Source organism: Symphalangus syndactylus, chromosome 5 (genome assembly GCF_028878055.3).
Source record: "Symphalangus syndactylus isolate Jambi chromosome 5, NHGRI_mSymSyn1-v2.1_pri, whole genome shotgun sequence".
In the NCBI taxonomy this organism is placed as follows: domain Eukaryota; kingdom Metazoa; phylum Chordata; class Mammalia; order Primates; family Hylobatidae; genus Symphalangus; species Symphalangus syndactylus.
This window is the reverse complement of record NC_072427.2, coordinates 37849193-37875024: the sequence shown is the minus strand read 5'-3', so window position 1 is coordinate 37875024 and position 25832 is coordinate 37849193. Positions and strand designations below refer to the sequence as shown.

At 37.7% G+C, this 25832-nt stretch overlaps 1 protein-coding gene across 4 annotated transcripts in view; it reads left to right on the top strand.

The window, feature by feature from the left end:
• Positions 1-25596, top strand: part of PIAS1 (protein inhibitor of activated STAT 1) — a 224867-nt gene extending 199271 nt beyond the window's left edge. For all 4 annotated transcript variants that reach the window (XM_055277989.2, XM_055277991.2, XM_055277990.2 and 1 more), the window contains 7 exons: positions 1625-1698; positions 11313-11473; positions 13210-13340; positions 14047-14227; positions 18765-18907; positions 21196-21233; positions 25138-25596. In XM_055277989.2, the coding sequence (XP_055133964.1) occupies positions 1625-1698; positions 11313-11473; positions 13210-13340; positions 14047-14227; positions 18765-18907; positions 21196-21233; positions 25138-25431 (1022 nt within the window). In that variant the 3' untranslated portion in view covers positions 25432-25596. The remainder of the gene's footprint in view (positions 1-1624; positions 1699-11312; positions 11474-13209; positions 13341-14046; positions 14228-18764; positions 18908-21195; positions 21234-25137) is intronic.
• Positions 25597-25832: the final 236 nt, after the last annotated feature.

The window sequence follows — 25832 nt, the reverse complement described above, 5'->3', positions numbered from 1 at the left end:
GCCAACACAGTGAGTAATCACATTAGAATTCTATTTGCATGTTTATTTCATATGGCGATTATTTGTTGCCTTTAACAAAGATACTACTTTTTAAAATCATATTTATAAGAAAGGATTGACTAAGATTTGGTGTATAATGACAAAGGCATACTTTTTGTAATTTATGTATGGTATTCATTAGCATAGTGTTACAACTATATTTTCCAGACTAAAAACCAGAAGTTGTATGCCTTTTTTGTGTGTCAGGAGACAGCCTGTGAAATACATTAAGACTTTGAAAATTTGGAATTTCGAGGCCGTGAAATGACTTTTTAGTCTGGCATTAGAATCATATCTGGAGCTTTTAAAAAACTACCAATTGGTGTCCCTCTTTTCATTCTGACTCAGGAAGCTTTATAGGTAGGTCTGATGTGCACCTTACTTGGGATCCACTAATTTATGGAAATAGTTGGATAGGTTATCCAGGATTTGGACCATCTAAAAAAACCCAGACTAAAATCCAAGGGACTGTGTTTAATAAAGGTAGGATTTCTCATAAATGGTTATCAGAACAGTAGACTCTGAAATTATAACTTACCGGAGTACTTCTCCCTCTCTTCATTTTCTTTTCTATATGGTGTCTATCTGGTCACACTTAGTTGTAGCACAGCTCAGAAATTCTGTTGACTGTGTATACAGCTACCCAACTTACGGCCCCTTTGTACAGTATAGACTTTAAAGTTATTATGGGACAGTTTCTATCATTGTTGGAATATTACATATATGTATTTCTTGTCTCACCCCCTATAATGTTTTTTTCTTGTTACTGTTACTGAAGTTTTCAGAGGTAACAGATAGCTCAGGTTTCCAGGTGAGAAGTATAAAGAGTCTTTTATATCAGACTGAAAGAGAATGAAAGAACAGCCTTGGAAAAGTAAAATTACTAGTGTCTCCTCCCTTAAGAACCATAAGAAGTTTGAAGTGAAAAGACTTAAAGATTATCTAGTGTGGGTTCCAGTTTTACTATAAGTAAAATTAAGCTGAGAAAGGAGGATTGACTTGCCCAAGAGGGCACAAGTATTTTATAGAGAAATAGATTAAAATTCAAATAATTGTATAGTTAAAAAAAAGAAATAGGACTCTTTTCATAATTTAAAGTTTGAATTAAGCTGTTTTACAGTAAATATTTTTATTTTCTGAGCTTTCAAAAATGTATAAATGTTATTCTTATTAATTATTAATGTCCTCAAAAATAGAAGAGCCCAAATAATATTAGTCATAGTTTAAAGGAAAGAAAACCTTGATCCAATATCTTAGAGTTATAAAAGAAAAAGGGTCTACCATTAGTTGAATATGTCAACATACTAGAGACATTTCTGTCATATTGCTGCAGGTTTTTGTCCCCTGAGTGAGAAATAGGAAATTTACAGGAAACATAGTCATTCTACAGATAAACAATTGTTTTCCATCCATTGCTTATAGAATTAAAAGCCATATGGTTGTTTTTATCTTTCCATTCAATTGATTGGGAAATAATTGAGCAGATTCGTTTAAGTTTTTTATTCTTTATAGTAATGCTCCAGTAATGTATCTTTAATAAACTTACTCTGTTTGTTTGCTTTTTTTCTTCTTCAATGAACATCAGTTAAAGAGAAGTTGACTGCGGATCCAGACAGTGAAATAGCTACAACCAGCCTAAGGGTTTCTCTACTATGTCCAGTAAGTGTTAACTATTAACTTGCTTTCCAGAAAGTTTAACATACATTTTCTCTTTTTATTAAGTATTTTTACTATTTGAGAAATTCTGTTTACTTCTAAAATATATCCACCATTGTTACAGTTTATGAAAAGTGGAAAGACATCTAAGCATTGCATTTGGAATCTAAACAAGTCTTTAAAAATGATCTGCTCTTAGTAAGACATATGTAAATGTGGCCTGTGATTAATGACCATCTCTCAGGCTGAAGTGTAAAATCTCAAAATAAGAAATGTTTATTGTCTCAGTGTATTTATAAAAATTTTACATTTATTTATTTGTTTTTATTATTATTATTTTTTTGAGATGGAGTTTCGCTCTTGTTGCCCAGGCTGGAGTGCAGTGGTGCCATCTCAGCTCACCAGAACCTCTGCCTCCCAGGTTCAGGCGATTCTCCTGCCTCAGCCTCCTGAGTAGCTGGGATTATAGGCATGCCCCATCACGCCTGGCTGATTTTGTATTTTTACTAGAGATGGGGTTTCTCCATGTTGGTCAGGCTGGTCTCAAACTCCCGACCTCAGGTGATCCACCTGCCTCGGACTCCCAAAGTGCTGGGACTACAGGTGTGAGCCACCGCACCTGGCCAAAAATTTTACTTAAGATAGTACCTTTCTGAGTAAAAATCTAGCCATGATTACCCACACGTCTCATTTAACCATTTTGCCAACAATGACCACATTATAACAATTCACCAATTAAAAACTTTTGTTCAGCCTAAATGCTGAATTTGTTATACATATAAAAAAACCTTGAGATATTTTAAGCCAGAAAATGAGGTCAGAATCAATCATTTTCATGAAATAAATATATGGTCCCAAGACTTAACCAAATTATTAAACCTGTAAAGGAAAAGGCCTCAAAAAAATGTTACACTAATTTGATGTTAGGCTCATTGGTAGGGGTGGTGGTTGAATATGGCCATACGAAAATATGTGAAAAATTAATAATAAATTACCTTGACATTTTGGTTACTTTTCTATAATTAATCCAATTAATCATATTTAAATTGGGGAGAAAGAATGAAAGGACACATCTGTTTTCCTGATTTGTCTGATTGTTCAGACAGGCCTGATATTGAAAGCTTTTGATACTGAGATCCTATTAATCTCAGATAATGATGAAGTTACTGTATTCTTAAAGAAACAGAATTTAAATAGAAATTAAATGTTATTTGTAATTACAAATATTAGTCTTTTGTAATTTATGAAACTTCAAACATGAAAAAATTAGTAGATCATGAATTTCTGTAAGTTATAGAAAAAATTACAATGAAGTTAATTAAAATCATCAAATTGTATCATTGTGTATATATGTAACATTTTTATTCATTTTTATAATAAAGCCAATTTTTTTCTTGCGAAAAATATTTTGACTCCAAGCTTTTTATATTAGTGTTAAAAATTCTTTAAGTAACCAGGTAAATGTTATAACAGCTTAGGTTGTAAAGGAGACTGGTGTGGATTTTTGTGTGTGTGGTTTTTTTGTTTTTTTTTCTTTTCGTGCTTAGAAAAATGATTCACAGACTGGGGAAGTAGAGGGTGAGAAAAAGACAAATTTTTATAAAAAGGTAAAAAGATGTATACTTATTCTACCCTCTTTCTCCGAAACCCTGATTTATCCATTCCCCCATCTGTTGTTCTTTGCCACCTCATTTTGTTGTAAAACACCAATTCAGAAAATACAATATGTTTAGAAAAGTACATACACTTCCTTTTCCATTTAAATCACTGGAAAAAGTATTGTTTTTCTGCAATCTCACTTAAAAGTGTTTATAGTTGTACTAATATATATGATGCTTTATGTTTAGCACATATATGAAGCATTTATTCATATAAATAAGCACACCAATATAAATCTTAGAAGTTTTATTTGTGGAACTGTGTTTTAATCCTGTAGTGCAGGTGCTCATCTCTGTATTATTAGAAACTATTAATCACATTTTGCTCTTTGCACCTTTATTTATTTATTTTTTTTGAGACAGGGTTTCACTTTGTCACCCAGGCTGGAGTGCAGTGCTGCCATCTCAGGTCACTGCAGCCTCCACCTCCCAGGTTCAATTAATGCTCCTGCCTCAACCCCCCAAGTAGCTGGGACTACCAGCACGTGCCACCACACCCAGCTAATTTTTGCATTTTTTTGTAGAGACAAGGTCTTGGGGCTGGGTGCAATGGCTCACGCCTATAATCCCAGCACTTTGGGAGGCCGAGGCGGGTAGATCACAAGGTCAGGAGATCGAGACCATCTTGGCTAACATGGTGAAACCCCGTCTCTACTAAAAATACAAAAAATTAGTCGGGCGTGGTGGCGGGTGCCTGTAATCCCAGCTACTCAGGAGGCTGAAGCAGGAGAATGGCATGAACCCGGGAGGTGGAGCTTGCAGTGAGCCAAGATGGCGCCACTGCACTCCAGCCTGGGCGACAGAGCAAGATTCCGTCTCCAAAAAAAAAAAAAAAAAATCTTGATATGTTGCCCAGGCTGGTCATGGACTTCTGGCCTCAAGCAATCCTCCTGCCTTGGCCTCCCTTGGGATTACAGGCGTGAGCCACCACGCCTGGACAGCAGTTCATTTTAAATTGACATCTGCTTTAAAAATTCAGATTATAAAACAAAACAACTATATATGTATATTGTGTGTGTGTGTTTGTGTAAAATGTATAATTATAATACTTTCATGAGTTTCTGTTTGGCTAAAGGGATAATCCCTTACAGTTATTCTGAAATAGTAAGATCATATATTTTAGGTATGTTTTTACTCAAAAATAAAATTTAATAATACCTATATATCAAATTTATAGGATAATAAAAGAGATTTGTTCTCTTTGAAATATGTAAATATGATGTCTTACTGTGCATTACAATTGCCCTTGTTGTGATGTACAGAGCTCAAAATAAATGAGTTTCTGTTGTTTCTGTGCCATTTAGCTAAAGGCAACAAAAATAATTAAAAATGTTTTTACTCTTTGGGAATTTTATGGTTCTGATTTATTAAAAATAGAGGTGGAGGAATCTTTGAAAAACTGCTTTGTAAACCCAAATACAAATGACATGGAATTGATAGAAGAAAAGAAGATAAACTCTGGAAACGTATTTATGAAATATTTATTATTGTGAAAAAAACTTGTGAAATTATTCTTTTTTTTTTTTTGAGACAGAGTTTCGCTCTGTCACCCAGGCTGGAATACAGTGGCCAGATCTTGGCTCACTGCAACCTCCACCTCCCAGGTTCAAGCGATTCCCCTGCCTCAGCCTCCCAAGTAGCTGGAGCTACAGGTGCACGCCACCACGCCTGGCTAATTTTTTGTATTTTTAGTAGAGATGGGGTTTCACCGTGTTGGCCAGGCTGGTCTCAAACTCCTGACCTCAGGTGATCTGCCTGCCTTAGCTTCCCAAAGTGCTGGGATTACAGGTGTGAGCCACCACTCCCAGCCTTTTTAAAATTTTATTTTTTGAGACAGAGTCTTGTTCTGTTGCCCAGGCTGGAGTGCAGTGGTGCGATCTCAGCTCACTGCAACCTCCACTTCCCGGGTTCAAGCAATTCTCCTGCCTCAACCTCCTGAGTAGCTGGTATTACAGGCGCCTGTCACCACGCCGGGCTAATTTTTGTATTTTTATTGGAGACGAGGTTTCACCATGTTGGCCAGGCTAGTCTGGAACTCCTGACCTCAAGTGATCCGCCTGCCTCAGCCTCCCAAAGTGATGGGATTACGGGTGTGAGCCACTGTGCCCAGCTGAAATTGTTTTTAATGTCACGCTTTTTCCTTTCCTTTTGCAAGGAAAAAACACGTTTTATTGACATTTTAGGGCTTTTTAAAAATATAAGTTGGTTAAAACTTTTATCTAGAATGTTTTCTCTTGCAGCATCATCAGTTACTAATATAGATAGCACTATTATTGTAAAGTTAGTGGCATTAGAAAACACATTTGAGAGTTAAAGTGCTTATTTGCAAATAATGCAAACATAATTTATGTCCTATAAAGGGAAAGGAAGAATTTGTAATCACAAGATGAAGACGTTCAAAGTTCAGCTTCTCTCCTGATACCAAGTTAGAGAAAATCGCTATCTGTTTTTCAGATAATTATTTAGAATTTAGTGATTTTTTTTAAAAATCAGGAATATGAGAATTATAATAGTTATTTTATGATTCTAAGGCTTTTGTGTGACAGCTAATAATGCATTTGAAAGTGAACTTTTGCTTTCATGTACCCATTTATGTCTTTCTTGTACCATTTCTGTGTCAGTGTTCCTTATAAACTCTGTAGGTAACCTTATCAGTATAGCTGAAGATAAAGGCTTGAGAGTTGCTCTCTTGCCTAAAAGATATGAATTGACAGCTGGAGATCACGGGGTAAAGGTATGTGAGATGAAGGCCTTTGGAAAACAGCTGCTTTCAGAGTATAAATTTCATGGCCTATGGCTTGGATTCTGAAACAGTCTTTATTTCTTATCATCTTATCTGTTGTTTTCATAAACGATCAGAAGTAGTCTGATGGTTCTATAGTTCATAAACCTTGTGTACTACTACTGTATTTGTCTAGAATTTTTAGTCTGTGGTTTCTCTACTTAGTATTAAGGCAATAGCAAAAGTACCTTATAAAATAGGAATTTGTATTTCATAGATAAGTTAAGGTCTGACATAAGATATAAAAATGTAACTTGGCACCACCAACCAGATTGCTATTTGGAAAATGTTTCTGAACTAATGCAACATGATATCTTGCCTAATGGTAATTTTTCTGTTATAATAGCTACTTTGTTCTTTTGGCCTTTTTATCAGGTGCTTATGTAAATCAAATCATAAAAAATTGGCTGGGCAGGTGGCTCATGCCTATAATGCCAGCACTTTGGGAGGCCAAGGTGTGCAGATCACTTGAGGCCAGGAGTTTGAGACCAGTGTGGCCAACATGGCGAAACCCCGTCTCTACTAGAAATGCAAAAATTAGCCAGGCATGGTGGCACCTGCCTATAATCCCAGCTACCTGGGAGGCTGAGACAGGAGAATTGCTTGCGAGAGTCTTTCTCAAAAAATAAAAAAATTAAAGTTGAGTAGAAATGCAGTAAGGGAGTCTAATGAAGCTGTTTAATACTTTGTGAGCCCAGAGTAAAAGAATGACTACTAAGCTGAGGTTTGGGTGGGTCTCCTAGTGTACAAAGTGATTTAAAGCAAATATGTTTCTAGGCCGGGCGCGGTGGCTCAAGCCTGTAATCCCAGCACTTTGGGAGGCCGAGGCGGGCGGATCACGAGGTCAGGAGATCGAGACCATCCTGGCTAACACAGTGAAACCTCGTCTCTACTAAAAATACAAAAAATTAGCTGGGCGTGTTGGCGGGTGCCTGTAGTCCCAGCTACTTGGGAGGCTGAGGCAGGAGAATGGCGTGAACCCGGGAGGCGGAGCTTGCAGTGAGCCGAGATCGTGCCACTGCACTCCAGCCTAGGGGACAGAGAAAGACTCCGTCTCAAAAAAAAAAAAAAAAAAAAAGCAAATATGTTTCTGTACTTTAATTAATACTATTGTTATTTATTGAAAACTTACTATATGTCAGGTACTATGTAGTAAACATAATTGAATCCCCACAATCATATTGTGTGGATCCCATTTTTATCCCCATTTTACAAAACTGAGCCTCTGAGTGATTAAGTAAAATAACATCAGGATTCACACAGTAGGTAGGTAGTGGGGCCAGGATTCATTCTAACACCAGAACTCACACTCAGGCTGCACTATAAATTACTGAGTACGACTGCATACCTTCCATGAGTGGTGCCTCCTGGAATTGCCCATCATGCACAACTGAAGCCTTATCAGTGCACAGGACTGTCTTACTGCTGTATATTTCCAAGTATGGGGACAAGGAAATTAGTCCAACCTGTTTCTAGTAGGAGGAGACACATATAAATAAAAATATGCAGTTGTGCATGCCTTAATGATGGGGATGCCTTTTGAGAAATGCAGTATTAGGGGATTTTGTTGTTATTCAACAGAAGCATCATAGGTGTGCTTACACAAACCTAGATGGTATAGCTTACTATGTACCTTGGCCTATTGCTCCTAGGCTGCAAAACTGTACATCATGTTACAAAACTGAATACTGTAGGCAGTTGTAACACAATGCTAAGTATTTGTGTAGCTAAACATAGAAAAGGTACAGTAAAAAGTATAAAAGATGAAAAATGGTACACCTGTATGGGGCACTTACTATGAATGGAGCTTACACGACTGGAAGATGCTCTAAATAAGTCAGTGAGTGGTGAGCAAATGTGAAAGTCTAGGACATCACTTTACATCACTGTAGACTTTGTAAACACTGTACACTTTGGCTACAATAAATTTAAAATATTTTTCTTCAGTAATAAACCTTAGCTTACTGTAACTTTTTTTTTTTTTTTTGAGACAGAGTCTCCCTCTGTCACCCAGGCTGGAGTGTAGTGGTGCGATCTTGGCTCACGGTAACCTCTGCCTCCCAGGCTCAAGCGATTCTCCTGCCCCTCAGCCTCCCAAGTAGCTGGGATCCCAGACGTGTGCCACCATGCCTGGCTAGTTTTTGTATTTTTAGTAGAGACGGAGTTGCACCATGTCGGCCAGACTGGTCTCAAACTCCTGATCTTAGGTGATCCTCCCTCCTCGGCCTCCCAAAGTGCTGGGATTACTGGCATGAGCCACCGCACCTGGCCACTGTAACTTTTTTATTTTATAAGCTTTTTATTTTTTTAACTTTTGACTCTTGTAATAACAACACTTAGCTTAAAACACAAGCACATTGTATAGCTGTACAAAAATATTTTCTTTATATCCTTATTCTATAAGCTTTTTTCTATTTTTAACATTTTTTACTTTTATTTTCTACTTTTTAAACTCTTTTGTTAAAAACTAAGACACAAACACACATTAGCCTAGGCCTACACAGGGTATATATATATGAAAGAAAAATATAAAGGCTCGAAAAGAATATGAGTTAAATGAGGAAAAGATTCTTGGCTTGCTTAGATCAATTTCGGGGAAATGTGCAATTTCCTAGTCTACCAGGAAATTAATTGTCATTTGGGGCCCAAAATAATTGCTTTGATACCAGTGATTTACTGTGTCTTTAAGAAAGGCATTTAACCTTTCTGGGCCTCTTTTACTTTCTCTAAATTAACACTGTTTCCTCCTTACTTCAACCAGATGTAGCCATGATGAATAAAAATAGAACACTGAACATGCTATAAACTTACTGAGACTAGAGCAATGCCAGTTTACAATATCAGAAGTATAACCTGGAGGGACCTAGAGTAAAAACTGGTAACTCCCTTCTGTGTACTCCCAACTCTACACTCCTGCGTATGATTACAATCAAGCACCACATAACATTTTGGTCAACAATGAACCGCATATACGATGGAGGTCTTCAAATTATGTACAGTACATAATACCTGATAATAGGCAGCCATGTTACTGGTTTCTGTATTTACTATACTTTTTATCATTATTTTGGAGTGTACTCCCTTTACTTATATATATTTTAAAAGTTAACTGTAAAACAGCCTCAGGCAGGTCCTTCAGGAGGTATTCCAGAAGAAGGCATTGTTACCATAGGAGAGAACAGCTCCATGTCTGTTACTGCCACTGAAGACCTTCCAGTGGGACAAATGTGAAGGTCTAGTAAAAAATGTTAAAAATAGAAAAAAGCTTATAGAATAAGGATATAAAGAAAATATTTTTGTACAGCTATACAATGTGCTTGTGTTTTAAGCTAAGTGTTGTTATTACAAGAGTCAATTCATATATATATGAATATATATATGTATATATTACTTTAAGTTCTATGGTACATGTGCACAACGTGCAGGTTTGTTACATAGGTATACATGTGCCATGTTGGTTTGCTGCACCCATTAACTCGTCATTTACATTAGGTCTTTTTCCTAATGCTATCCCTCCCCCAACCCCCCCCCCCCACAACAGGCCCCGGTGTGTGATGTTCCCTGCCCTGTGTCCAAATGTTCTCATTGTTCAGTTCCCACCTATGAGTGAGAACATGCGATGTTTGGTTTTCTGTCCTTGTGATAGTTTGCTCAGAATGATGGTTTCCAACTTCATCCATGTCCCTGCAAAGGACATGAACTCATCCTTTTTTATGGCTGCATAGTATTCCATGGTGTATATGTGCCACATTTTCTTAATTCAGTCTATCATTGATGGACATTTGGGTTGGTTCCAAGTCTCTGCTATTGTGAATAGTGCCGCAATAAACATACGTGTCCAATGTGTCTTTATAAGTAGCATGATTTATAATCCTTTGGGTATATACCCAGTAATGGGATTGCTGGATCAAATGGTATTTCTAGTTCCAGATCCTTGAGGAATTGCCACACTGTCTTCCACAGTGGTTGAACTAGTTTACAGTCCCACCAACAGTGTAAAAGCATTCTTATTTCTCCACATCCTCTCCAGCACAAGCATTTATATTTTTGAAGTTCACAAATCTTTTCCTAGTACTTGGCAAATAATGTGGTTATTGAAAGTAGATAACTTCTCTACTATATGGCCATTGTGGGATCTGGGGACCCTACAGTGGTACAAGCTGGCTTCTGGGGAATGAGATAGTGATATGGTACCTCCCTGTGCAGGTTTCTGGGTGGCTTCTTTGCCTTGGGCTAAAGCTAGCAGCTCAGGGACCAGATGAAGCAGATTTCCTCTTCCTGGATAGACTCAACCCGTGTCAGCTGAAGCAATATTTGCAGGGCAAGAAGTCTCCTAACATGCTGGAGATGCTAGAGGTCCAGGGCTGTAGGCTGAATTGCTCGTGATGGTTCCCAGTGAGGAAGCAATGCAGAGTGTGTGCACCTGCCTTCCTCCTCAGAGCTGCCACCTGGCAATTATGCCAAACATCATGGGGGATGATCACTATTGATTCAGTTGTGTCCTGTGAACTACTCTCATTCATAGATAAGACTGATAGCAAATATCAATGCATCTCTGTATTGTGCAGTATTTAATAAGACATTCTTTATTTTCCCTAATCCCTAGTTAGGTGGTTCTTAAATTTTTTTGGATCAAGGACTGCTTTAAGAATTTGAGAAAAGCTGGGCACAGTGGTGTGCGCCTGTATCCCCAGCTACTCTGGAGGCTGAGGCAGGAGGATTGCTTGAGCCCAGGAGTTTGAGGCTGCAGTGTGCTACGATTGTGCCTGTGAATAGAGTTGGCACTTCAGCCTGGGCAGTATAGCAAGACCCCATCTCTTAAAAAAACTGGTGAAAGCACTCTCTCCAGAAAAATGCACACACGAAATTTTGAATATAATTCAAGGGGTTTATGACCCTCTCCACCAAAAGCTGATCTGTGAGCTGTGGATTTTAGTAAATAACCCTTGTTGTAGACTTTCCATAGTCATTTCATTTGATAGCCAAGGAAATACTGTAAGTTTTTAACCTATGGATATTTCACAGGAAATGTGTTTAATGTTCTTCTACATTGATGAAAAGTAAACACCGTATGCTTTAAATCAGCATGCCTACCTGTTGTGTTCTAGGAAATTTTTGTCAAAGCTTAAATGTTGAATAGCAGTTATCTAATATTTACTTTTTCTCCCTTTTTAAAGCTTGGTAAAATGCGGCTGACAATTCCGTGTCGAGCCCTTACATGTTCTCATCTACAATGTTTTGACGCAACTCTTTACATTCAGATGAATGAGAAAAAACCGACCTGGGTTTGTCCTGTCTGTGATAAGAAGGCTCCATATGAACACCTTATTATTGATGGGTATGTTACTTTAAGTGCTTTTGGTACCTTGAAATGACCATATATTATCTGGGTTTGTTACACATCAGATTTGGGATGAAAATTCGAAGTTACATATTTGTAGGATTTTTGTGAGTCTGCAAACCAATATTTTCAAAGTAATTTATTTCAAATTAGTGTTATGAATATTTTATCTTTTTAAATTGATGTTCCCTTGTTTTGAAAATGCGTGTGTTACTGTCAGTGCCTTCTGGCATTTGTCATTTAAAGCACTGGTGGTTTTAAGCAGGGTGTGCTTATACCTTTTCCTTTTCCTGTCATTAGTCCATCCATCCCTAGATATGCAGACCATATTGGAAAAAGAATGTATGGGGAAATTTGGGTTAACTCAGTTTCATCCAAAATTGGGCTTTTCAATAGAAGTTAGCCTGTTTCTGGAGATTAGATCCACCTTCAGTCATGGTCTTCTTTTTCTTTTTTGTCTTGCCCACCTGTAGCATCACAAAACCAATTATTGCTTTTAACACCCCTTTGTTTCATCTGTCCTACCAGACATCTTGGAATGTTCCTCTAAATTTTCTGCTATCCTGCAGCCTCCTTTCCCCCCCACTTTTTGCCACTAAACAAAAACAAATTGTGAAAAGGAGGACATCTCCTTGATTTTTTGAGGGTTGCGGGGATAGAGACAGTCTTGCCATTTTGCCCAGGCTGATCTCGAATTCCTGGGCTCAAGTGATCCTCCTGCCTTGGCCTCCCAAAGTGCTGAGATTACAGGCATGTGAGCCACCGCACCCGGCCTCTACTTAATATTTCCTGTACTTTCTAGCAAAACACTTAAGGCAACTTACCTGTAGTATTTAAGAAAACATAGGAGCCTAAAGGTGGTAATATCAGAAATTGAGTATATTTAGCAATACAAGTATAACCTGAAGCTTGAAAGATGTCAGACCAGTCATGGGAAAACAAACAAACAACATGTAACTTAAATGTTTTATGTTTAATTTTTCAGAAGTGACGATCATTTACTAGTAAATCAGAATTAAATAGTAATATTTTCCAACTTTATATGTTACATAGCTTTAGGTTCTCCCATTTTTTGTTATAAAAGCCATGTACACACATACTCTTTTAAAGAAAAATTGAAAAACACAGGAAAATAAAAAGCTTTTTTTGGTATATAATTTTCTGATTTTTGTCTTTCCATAATTGTGATTATACACTGTTAATAATTTTTGTCCTTTGGTTTCATTTAACATTATAACCTAAAAATTTGGCCATAATTAATTTTATGCTTTCTTTATACATGTTTTTAAATGTCTGTTACAATACTTTATCAAAGAGATTTAACCTTTGATTACATATTTGTATATGTATTGCTTTAGTTTATCAAATAAGACATGCTTATTGTGGGCAATTTAGAATATGCAGAAAAGTATAAAGAAGAAAAATAAATACCCATGAAGATACCACCCAGAGGTAACTACTGTCTATATACTACTCACACAGAATTTTATTTTTGAAATGAAGCTTTCTTTTGTTGACCTTTTCTCACTTTTTGTGAACATTTTCCCATATGATTAAAAATCTTTGAAAATGTCATTTTTCATGGTCACATGATATTTTCTTACATAAATGTGACATAAATTAGGCAGCTATATTCCTAGTTAGCACTAGATTTTAAGAATAAATATAACTTCAGTTGTTCAACCTTTATTTTCATTTAAAATATATTCTAAGGATGAACTGTTTTCTTATAGCTTGTTTATGGAAATCCTAAAGTACTGTACAGACTGTGATGAAATACAATTTAAGGAGGATGGCACTTGGGCACCGATGAGATCGAAAAAGGAAGTACAAGAGGTTTCTGCCTCTTACAATGGAGTCGACGGTGAGTAGTTCTTCACAAGGAAGGGGCAGTCTCCCTACTGCTGTAAGTCTGGTTTTCAATATTAAAATCCATATATTTTTAAAAATCACTGAGCAGTTTGTGGATAGCTTAATAATTCCTATTAACTTATTGATTAAATGTTCAGAAGTAATAGAACTCCTTTTAAATTCACTTTTTTGCCAGCTTTAAAAAATTTACTGATATAAGATTTCAAAGTAATGTAATATAATTAGTCATTTGTAAACTCATACTTTTGAAACTGTACCCATTTTAAATTTTTAACAGATTTGGTACAGAGTAGTAAAGGTTCTTTTTTCATTTATTTTTTCCTGGCTTTTAGTATGTTTTTGCTATAAAGAGACTATGAGTTTTGAAAATGCTAACGTCGTATTTCTTAAGTATGTCAGATACTATACAGACAAAAATTAATATACCGTCTGTGCTCTCAAATTACTTTTCTTCTGAAGTGGACATAGATACATTTTGATTGTTTGCTCTAATTCAGTAATTTATTATTTTGAAAAATAATTTACCGTTATTAAATAATAGTTTTAAACTTAGAAGAACGGAGCCACTGTTGGTTTTCTACTCTCTGGCTCCAACAATATTGTGAATCTAAACTGTAACTGATAAACTATAGTGACAGTGAGAAAAGAGAGATGTCATACCTCTTGCCTTGCCTTGTATTTTAATCATTCCCATGTAGGATGCTTGAGCTCCACATTGGAGCATCAGGTAGCATCTCACCACCAGTCCTCAAATAAAAACAAGAAAGTAGAAGTGATTGACCTAACCATAGACAGTTCATCTGATGAAGAGGAAGAAGAGCCATCTGCCAAGAGGACCTGTCCTTCTCTATCTCCCACATCACCACTAAATAATAAAGGGTAAGCGCTGAGACATTAAAAAAAAAAGTAATCGTGAAAATTAACTTGGCAAATAGGGATTAAAGACTTGCCAAATAAAATGATTCTTGATTGTGAAACTTAACTTAGCAATCAAAGAATAGTTTGAATTTTTCCCAGGTTTGTAATACTCTGGAGGGATTGGGGTAATGCACTAAAAGAGTACTTGGATATAGTATTCTTCATATCAAAAGATGATTCTAGTACCGTGGTTCTCAAACTGTGGTGTATGTACATCAGAATTACCTGAGAGCTTAATAAAATGCATACATTGCTCCCGTGTTTGAGTCAGGAGTAGAGACTAAGAAAATTTGTCTTTCTAGGCCAGGCGTGGTGTCTCATGCCTGTAATCCTAAGACTTTGGGAGGCTGAGGCAGGTGGATTGTCCGAGCTCAGGAGTTTGAGACCAGCCTGGGCAACATGGTGAAACCTCGTCTCTACTAAAATACAAAAATTAGCCAAGCGTGGTGGCATGCGCCTGTAATCTCAGCTACTCTAGAGCGTAAGGCAGGAGAATCGCTTGAACCCAGGAGATGGAGGTTGCAGTGAGCCAAGATCGCACCATTGCACTCCAGCCTGGGCAACAGAGCGAGACTCTGTCTCAAAAAAAAAGAAAAGAAAAGAAAATTTGTATTTCTAGTAAGTTCCCAGGTGATCCTGCTCCTGCTCACAGGATGTGTAGAACATTTGTTCAAATGAGAATGTATGCTGTAAAATTCACCCCAAGTTGAATGTTTCAAGTGGAAAGCAGAGGAAGACCAATGATTTAAATCTGCCTCAGAATGTGAATGAGGCTGGCAGTGAATGACTTCTGTTGCAGTATACAACATTTCCCACTTTGCAGACTTTTCTCCCATATTTTCCATTAGTCTTATATCAATAACAGTGTACCTAGATTATACTTCAGTTCATGAAACATTGTTATCTACTTTGTATAAAACACCCTCAGCTGAGCATGGATGATAATAAAATGAGTAAGTACAGTCTTAACCTTAAAGAGCTTAGCACTTTCTAGGGGGTGGTAAAACAAGTAGCATACTCCAACTGTACTCTCAAAACAGGCTGTTAGTCCTGTAGACACATCAGGGATTCTGAGCAAGATTTCTAATTGTGCTGAAGCACAATTGTAGCACACTAATTGTAAATCTAGAAATAGATGTGTCCCATTTTTAGGTATAAAGCAGGAGAATCACATGGCCTGTTATAACTGAATAGAAGCTAACCAGAAACTCTTCCAGCAAGCAGTAGGGATTAAAGAAAGAATGTAGGAGAGAGAAGGAAAGTCCATAGATAGCATCGTTACAGCACCAGATCAAGAGCAGGCATTTCTGTGCTTGGAGTCAAATCACTTTCAGGTTTGACATTGTATGATGAGATTAATGATTTCAGTCAGTTCGAGACCAGCCTGGGCAACATGGTAAAACCCTGTCTCTACCAAAAAATTAGCTAGGTATGGCGCTGTGTTCCTGTTGTCCCAACTATTCAGAGGGCTGAGGTGGGAGGATCACTTGAACCTGGGAGGTGGAGGTTGCAGTGAGCTAAGATCGTGCCACTGCACTCCAACCTGGGTGACAGAATGAGACCCCATCTCAAAAAAAGATAAGATTTCAATCAAACATATTTCACACATTGGTATTTTCATTCTAGAGTAGTCTGTCTTGGCATACGGACAGAAACAAAGACATTAAAAACAGTATCATCATTCTAAACAAAGTTAATAATTTAAGCACAAATCCTACTCTTATGAACATGACCTCTGATAAAAGCCTACCTTGATGGCTATAACCCAGCAAGCCTGACCTTGTTATTACACCAATGTATTTTATGTCTGAGTAGGAGAAAGGAAAAGTCACGTTACCTAAAGTTAGAACAAGTATCTATAGAATTTCAATTCCAAGATATTTTATAAATATCAAACCATAGTATGACCAAATACACATTGTCATGTGATTTTTTGAGTGCCATAATCACAATTTTAAAAAATATTTCATAAACCTCTGGATATATAAATACTTTTGGGCTAAATGCATCTTAATATATATATTTGTTCTATTTAGACTATTAATAGTAGTCATATGTATTTATGTAAACTATGCAGTAGTATTACTGACTATATATTTTTTCTTTAAAGAAAACATTTGAGTGTTTAGGAATCTAATATTTCTTCTTTGGATATTTACTTTGCTCTTTCTCCAAAAATATTTGGAGAAAATAAAATAAATAATGTTTATTATGTTTGGAAAATTACATTAGATGCATTAACTGCTTCCTGAATTTCCCAGTGACTGATTGAACCCAGATATAGTATTTGCAAATGCCAGACATTTCTCTATTTGCAGATAAAAACAAGAAACTTGAAAGTTTACATCCTTAGAAGGAGAATAACACCATAGTCAACACTAGTAGCCATTTTATAATAATGACTAGTTGGTAACTGGAAACCTCAGTCCAGCATATTGTGTTTGTTATTGTGCAGTATAAAGGTTGAAATGCATTTCAAAACATTATCACAAATTGCAAGAAAAGCATGCAGCCGGGAATTAGAGGCAAACGCTAAATGTAAAACATTTTGTTGTCTTTAGCCACTGAGTGCTTAATGTTCATCCAGAAATTGTCTATGCTGTTTGAGATGTTTTCAAAGACTAGCATTTTAAATCCTCTCTTATAATCTCTTAGACATTGTGAGAGGACTCAGCTAACGGTAAATGGTACTTTTTCTAGATATAAGAGGTTTAACAAAGTTTCCATTAGATGAAACATTTTTATGAGGCAGACGAGAGTGTGTTTTATGTTTCATATCCCATTCATTAAAATGTGGTAGATGGTCATAACTGGAACTCTATTCCTAGAAATCCAACCTTGTCATCTTTTGAAATGTTCTTTTTTTTTTTTTTTTTTTTTTGTTGTTGAGACACAGTTTCACTCTTATTGCCCAGGCTGGAGTGCAGTGGTGCCATCTCAGCTCACCACACCCTCAGCCTCCTGGGTTCAAGTGATTCTCCTGCCTCAGCCTCCCGAGCAGCTGGGATTACAGGCATGTGCCACCACGCCTGGCTAATTTTTTGTATTTTTTAGTAGACACGGGGTTTCTCCCTGTTGGTGAGGCTGGTCTCAAACTCCCAACCTCAGGTGATCAACGCTCCTTGGCCTCCCAAAGTGCTGGGATTACAGGCATGAGCCACCACACCTGGCCCTCTTTTGAAATATTCTGTACCACTGAAATTGCATCCCCATGCCCCAAGTACTTTACATGAAGCATTAAAAGCAAAAGAAGCCTCTTTATTGCTTCCTTTCTCTTTATTTTCTATAACACATATACCTTCAGCCTCTTGTATTGTTGGGGTAACATATAACCCTTATGTTTCCTTCCAAGAGGGCTACTATAATTCTTTTTCTTTTCAAAATTAGTTTTGTTTTTGTTTTGTTTTGAGACAGGCTCTTGCTCTGTCACCCAGGCTTGAGTGCAGTGGTGCAATCAACGGCTCATGCAGCCTCGACCCCCCAGGCTCAAGCAATTCTCTCACCTGTCTCCCAAGTAGCTGGGACCACAGATACGTGCCACCAGGCCTGGCTAAGTTTTTTAATTTTTCGTAGAGACAGGGTCTCCCTATGTTGCCCAGGCTGGGCAACTTCTGGGCTGAAACTATCCTTCTGCCTCAGCCTTCCAAAGTATGGGGATTACAGGAATGAGCCACCATGCCTGGCCCCAAAATTAGTTAAATTATTATTTTTTCTTTCTTCTCCTTTTTGCCTTTCCCTTGTTAGTAAATTTTTTTTAAAAAGCTACTCAGCTATTTAGACTTTTCACTGTTTTTTAGAGTCCTAATTTTTGTTTTATGTTTTCTTTTTCCAGTTATACTGTTCTCTCTTTAAAATCTCTCCACTACCTATTCATTTTGGAGTATTTCTTCTTGTTTCACTACATTTATGAGATTCAGCAGGGCTTTTATGCAAACAATGTGCTGATAACTGTACTGGGCATTGGGTATACTAAACAATACCCAGTTTTTGCCCCCCTAAGAATTACAATCTGAGGGGCCAGCTGGTAACTCCGAACCACTCAGATTGCTTCATTCCCTCTGTCTTATTATATGTATTTTCTTTGCTAGGGCATATGTATGCTTCTTACTAGCCAGTACTCCGGTGTTGTTTTAAAAGGGTTTCCGACTTTCACTTGATGTAGGTATCTTTCACTCATATCCTGTTAAAGTGGCTCAACTGTACCTTTCTCTTGCATTCTGAAAGCATAGGTGATGATATTCCAAAGGCAATGTGAGGTTTGTGAATTTTGGATACCATTACATCTGTCCATTTCTTCCTGTGGCCTCTGTTAAATGCTATTATGTATACAAATTATTTTCTCATAATTGTTTATAATCTAAATTATACATTGCTTTGCTTGGTTTTGTTCTTATTTCCAGCACAAAACCTAGAGTTCATTGTGAGATACAACCCCTTTTTTTGTTAACCTTGAGAGTTTAACTGGCTAATGAAAACTGCCAATCTTTCCTTCTTCCAGCATTTTAAGTCTTCCACATCAAGCATCTCCAGTATCCCGCACCCCAAGCCTTCCTGCTGTAGACACAAGCTACATTAATACCTCCCTCATCCAAGACTATAGGCATCCTTTCCACATGACACCCATGCCTTATGACTTACAAGGTGAGTCACTGGTTCTTCTGTATTGTCACATAGCATTATGAATGCCTTTGATCTATAGAGTTCTCTTCTAGGTCAATCTAAGGAAGAACTGGAAGATTGAGCCAACAGGGCCTTGGACCCAGGGAACTGAGAGAAATAATATGCCGTCGTTATAAATACTGACCCATTTCTTTGATTGTACTGTCATTAGTAGCCAGTGTTTTACTCCCAGTGGTAAAACTAGTGCAATAATCTTTAGATTTTGTGAGCTCCTAAGGACTCTGCAAATTGTTTTTGAATGACTGCTAGTATGTGGGTTTGAATTTTGGTATATATGAACATTATTTTTTTTTGCCATGGGGGACAGAGTCTCGCTCTGTTGCCTGGGCTGGAGCGCAGTGGCACGATCTCAGCTCACTACAACCTCCACCTCCCAGGTTCAAACAATTCTCCTGCCTCAGCTTCCCGACCGAGTAGCTGGGATTATAGGCGCGCCCACTACTACACCGGGCTAATTTTTTGTATTTTTAGTAGAGCCAGGGTTTCACTATTTTGGTCAGGCTGGTCTCAAACTCCTGACCTCGTGGTCCTCCTGCCTCGGCCTCCCAAAGTGCTAGGATTATAGGCATGAGCCACCACGCCCAGCCCTATGAACATTATTTATTGTACCCTGACTTTAGTTGTAATGCAACAGGCATTGTGGGTAACTATGTTGTATTATGTTTTAGATAATGGTGAGTTGAGACATTTGAAAGTTTTAGCTTTTATTCTAATGAATTTGATCCTTTAAAAAAATTTTTAATTTTGTGGGTACATACTAGGTGTATACATTTATCTGATCCTTCTTTTTAAAAGCAGTTTGAAATGTCAGTATACTCATTTCTATATTTTGAATTCATAATCATTTATATTATCAAAAAGAATTGTTTTTATATATTTTTGTAGCATAATTTGAATATTAGTCGTATAATCTAAGAACTTTTTTTTATTAAAAAAGCCATATATGCTCATTGTAGAAAATTCAACACAGAAACATAAAGTGAAAGTTTCCCTCTACCTATCCCCCAACCCCACTCCCCGGAAGTTACAGCTACTGTGTGTGTGTGTGTGTGCGTGACGGAGTTTTGCTCTTATTGCTCAGGCTGGAGTGCAATGGCGCGATCTCAGCTCACTGCAACCTCTGCCCCCCGGGTTCAAGCAATTCTCCTGCCTCAGCCTTCCAAGTAGCTGGGATTACAGGCACGTGCCACCACACCTGGCTAATTTTGTATTTTTAGTAGAGACGGGGTTTCACCATGTTGGTCAGGCTGGTCTCAAACTCCCGACCTCAGGTGATTCGCCTGCCTTCGCCTCCCAAAGTGCTGGGATTACAGGCATGAGCCACCATGGCCGGCCAGTTACAGCTACTCTTAACAGTTGGTTAGATATCTTTCTATACCTTTTTTTCTACATGTATGAAACGCACTGTCACTATCAAGAACAACAGTGCTATGCATTTTGTAAGCCTTCATGTTGTAATCGGTTATAATGTAGACAGTGAGTAGATGCCCAGAGTATCTGTGGTGTTGTAATGTATTTATCTACAGCTGCGTGTTTTACTTTTCCCCGTTTAGATATCATAATGAAACATTTAATTCATGCTTGTTTACTTGCTTTTCATCACATTACACATTGGGTGATCTAGAAAAGAATGTTAATTAGAAGGGGCCTCCTTGCAGTTAATCCTCAGCAGCCAGGTAACAGAGCTGTTCCTTCTTGTATAATAGTAGCCAGTTTTCAGGCACTCAAATCTCTTCTCGTCTCATGCCACTGCAGTCTGTCAGTTGAATCTGATAGCAAATGAGCAAATTTAAGAAAGAGAAAAATCAGTACTACAACTTACTTAACCTAACTCTTTCAACTTCAAACTTTCTCACCTGCAAAATGAGGGAAAAACTAATTACATACCTCATGAAGTGCTTGTGAGGAGTAACTTAGAGCAGATTGAAAGTTTCCTTAAGAGGAGTCGAGAGCATTTGTTAAAAGTACTATGCCAGTTTAAGGATCAGTGTTAGATCTGACAGAGTAGTAATGGCCCCAGATCCCCCAAATGGGGTCACGGAGAAGACAAATCATTGCCAAAGCTTAGTTTTCAGCCTTAGTAATCTAAAGAAGGGAGAAACATAAAACATTTAGCTCAACTCTTCATGTTTAAATAAAATTCTGAGTGACGTAGCATTTAAGACTTGTATTTGTTTTTGAAGTATTGGGGCATTTGGAAGAGTTTTTCCTTCTTTTTCTTTTAAACTGAAAAATTTTTTCTTCCACAGGATTAGATTTCTTTCCTTTCTTATCAGGAGACAATCAGGTATGTTATGAAAAATTTACTATTATTTTAATTGTACATTAAAAATACAGTCATGCACCGCATAATGACATTTTGGTCAATGACAGGCCATATATGCATTCCATAAGATTATAATGGAGCTGAAAAATTCCTCCATCAGTTATAGCCATGGTAACATTGTAGCACAAGGCATTACTCACATGTTTGTGGTGTTGCTGGTGTGAACAAACCTATGCTGTCAGTCATGTAAAAGTATCACATGTATAATTATGTACAATATAATGATAAACTATGTTACTGGTTTATGCATTTACTATATTTTTTATTGTTATTTTAGAGTGTACCTCTACTTTTTTTTTTTTTAAGTTTGCCGTAAAACAGTGTGCCATGTTATTCCAGGACAGCCTCATACATCCCAGTTTGCCACATCTCTTGATTGCATCATTTCCTCTTGTGCTTGATTAAAATCTTGTCTTGTTTTGTTCATCATGGCCCCTAAGCATACAAAATCCACAGCTAATGTTGCCAGTAAGAGGTCACATCGAGTGATTGACATGGAAAAAAATTAAGTGATTAAGGACGATGAAAGTGGAAGATCAGTGATAGTTATTGCTCCGCGGTCAGGCAGTCCCATTCTACCATAGCTACAGTCTTAAAGAACAAGAACAAAGTGATAGAAGCTATTAAAGGATCTGCTTTGTTGAAGGCAACAAGACTAACAAAAATTTGAGAAGGGCCTGTATCAGATATGGAGAAACTTGTAGTGACCTGGATTGAAGACCAGACACAGAAACATATCCCTCTCAGCACCATAATGATCATGGCCAAAGCAAAAAGTTTGTTTGCAATGTTTAAAGAAAAGACTGGACCCAACTACACTGTTAAATGTACTGCTAGCTCCGGGTGGTTTAAACGATTGAAGAATCATTATTCATTATGTAATATCAAAGTGAGTGGAGAGTCTGCAAATGCAGATGTGAAGGCAACTGAAGAATTTTTGGAAACTCTAGATAAGCTGATTATGAAGGAAGATTACTTGCCAGACAAATTTTCAATATGCATGAAACCTCCCTATTCTGGAAGTAAATGCCTGAAAGGACTTTCATCCATAAAGAAGCCAAGTCAATGCTAGGTTTCTAGGCTTTTAAGGACTAGATAACAGTCTTGCTTGGGGCCGTATTGCAGGCTACAAATTGAAACCCTTTGTGATCTGGCACAGTGAGAACTCCAGAGCCTTCAAGCATGTCAGCAAGCACACACTGCTCCTGTGTACTACAGGAGCAATAAGAAGTCATCGATGACCCAGCTCTTCTTCCAGAATGTCCTCCTGAATTGCTATGCCAGCAAAATGGAGAAGTACTGTTTAGAGAGTAACATACTTTTCAAGATTATGATTTTTGTTGATAATGCTCCCACACATCCTCATTTGATTGGTGATCTTCATCCCAATATCAAAGTGTTGTGTCTCCTTCCATATACCACCTCTTTGATCCAGCCAGTGAATCAAGGAGTTGTAGCAGTTTTTAAGGCCTATTAAAAGATCCTGAGGAGGATCTTTGCCCAGGCTATTGCTGCAACCGAAAAACACTGAGAAGACACTGATGCAATTCTGGAAGGTTTACAACAGCTATGGCCGCATCAAGAACCTTGCTTGGGCATGGACTGATGTCACCAAGGAGTTTATGAATGACATCTAGAAGACACTGAAGAAGTTTATTCATGACTTCAAAGAATCTGCTAAGGATGAAGAGGTTGCAGAAATGGACAAGGCTGTGGTTGAGATGGCAAACAACTTTAACCTAGATGTAGATGAGGATGACATTGAGAAGCTCCTAGAGGTGGTTCCTGAGGAATTGACTGAGGAGCTGTTGGAACTGGAACAGGAACACGTAGCTGAAGATGCAAGAGAAAAGGAAACTGCAGGAGACAAAAAGGAAGAAACTCCAAGAAAATTCACAGTGAAAGGTTTAACAGAAGCTTTTTCAGACCTCGACAAGCTCCTTAAAAAATTTAAAAACATGGGCCCTGGCCGGGCGCGGTGGCTCACACCTATAGTCCCAGCACTTTGGGAGGCCAAAGCGGTTGAGGTCAGGAGTTCGAGACCAGCCTGACCAACATGGTGAAACCCCGTCTCTACTAAAAATACAAAATTTAGCTGGGCGTGGTGGTGCATGCCTGTAATCCCAGCCACTCGGGAGGCTGAGGCAGAAGAATCACTTGAACCTGGGAGGCAGAGGTTGCAGTGAGCCGAGATTATGTGCACCACTGCACTCCAACCTGGGCGGCAAAGCAAGACTCCATCTCAAAAAAAAAAAAAAAGAAAAAAAAAAAAACATGGGCCCTAACAATGAAAGGTTTTCATTAATAGAGAGGAATGTTTATGGTACATTGTCTACATACAAGCAAATCTATGATAAAAAAGAAACAAACCAAGCCAAACACCATGGACATATTTCTGAAGAGTGACACCTCCTTAAGAAGAGCCTCAGGCAGGTCCTTCAGTGGGTGTTCCAGAAGATTGTTGTCATAGCAAATGACAGCTCCATGAGTGTTATTTTCCCTGAAATGACAGCGCCATGCGTGTTATTTTCCCTGAAGACCATGCAGTGGGACAAGCTGTGTAGGTGGAAGACAGTGATGTCAATGACCCAGACCTCCCTGTGTAGGCCTAGGCTAATGTGTTGTGTGTGTCTTCATTTTTAACAAGTTAAGAAGTAAAAAATATTTTAAAATGTTAAAAATAGAAACTTACAGGATAAGGATATAAAGAAGGAAATATTTTTGTTCGGCTGTACAATGTACTTGTGTTTTAAATTAAGTGTTGTTACAACAGTCACAGTTTTAAAAAATTAAAGTTTATAAAGTAAAATTAGTTAGCTAATGTTAATTTATTATTGAAGAAAGAAAAATATTTTTAACACATTTAGTGTGGCCATAGTGTACAGTGTTTATAAAGTCTACAGTAGTGTATAATAATGTCCTATGCCTCACATTCACTCACCATTCACTCACTGGCTCACCCAGAGCAACTTCCAGTACTGCAGGCTCCATTTATGGTAAGTGCCCTATACAGGTGTATCATTTTTTAATCTTTTATACCATATTTTTACTGTACCTCTTCTATGTTTAGATACACACATACTTAGCGTTGTGTTACGATTGCCTATGGCATTCAGCACAGTAACATGCTGTACAGTTTTGTAGCCTGGGAGCAGTAGGCCAGACCACACAGCCTAGGTGTGTAGTAGGCTCTACCGTCTAGGTTTGTGCAAGCACACTCTGTGATGTTTGCACAACCACAAAACTGCCTACTGATGCATTTCTCAAAACACATCCGTGTCGTTAAGCGACGCATGACTGTATTTAAAAGTATAATGTATAGCTGAGAGAAAGATAAATTTCCTTGGAAAACTTAGAGTAATCATACCCATTACCATTATGGGCTTTAAAATTTAAATAAAAATTCTTACTTTCAGTGGTGCCTGAGCGTATAATAACGGTGTCTGTTGGTTTCCAGTACTGTTTTATAAAGAAACATGACAGTGAGTCATATTGACTGATAGATTTCTTGGCTAAGTATCTCCTTACTAGCAAGAGCGTGGACTGTCTGCCCCTCCTACTGCTTCTGAGCATATGCTTCTTGGGAAATAGAATTGATAATTGCTTGCAATACAAACTAAAACAAAAAACAATAAAATTTTTATTTTGTTTTTCCTCCAGTTTCAGATACAAAAATGTCTTCTCAAGATCAATGCTCCAGTCCTTACATAAGGCCATTTGATTTTGCAAAATGTCTTAGTAAATATTTCAGAAACCCTAGATACTCAGGCTATCTTAAATTTACGGCTGTGTTCCACTGAGGAGAAAAATGTATTAATTTGGAAGTATAATTAACATTTTTGTGTCTTTTGTTTCCCCTCCCTAGCATTACAACACCTCCTTGCTTGCCGCTGCAGCAGCAGCAGTTTCAGATGATCAAGACCTCCTACACTCGTCTCGGTTTTTCCCGTATACCTCCTCACAGATGTTTCTTGATCAGTTAAGTGCAGGAGGCAGTACTTCTCTGCCAACCACCAATGGAAGCAGTAGTGGCAGTAACAGCAGCCTGGTTTCTTCCAACAGCCTAAGGGAGAGCCATAGCCACACCGTCACAAACAGGAGCAGCACGGACACGGCATCCATCTTTGGCATCATACCAGACATTATTTCATTGGACTGATTCCCAGGCCCTGCTGCTCCCATCCCCACCCCAGATCAAATGAACTTGGCAGAAAGAAGAGAACTTTGTGCTCTGTTTTACCTTACTCTGTTTAGAAAAGTATACAAGCGTGTTTTTTTTCCTTTTTTTAGGGAAAAAATTAAAAGAAATGTACAGAGAACAAAACTATATTTTCAGTTTTACTTTTGTATATAAATCTAAGACTGCCTGTGTGATAAAACACTTGTTTAAAAAAAAAAAAAGGAAAGAAAAGAAAAAAGAAAAACAAGCACCCACAAACCACCTTCAGTTCATTTTTTTCTGGATTCTGAAGATTTTTCATCATTTGTCCTATGGTTTTGGTTTTATTTGACTTCAATGGCATTATTTTATTTGCAATAACAGAAAAGGAATTGCATGTA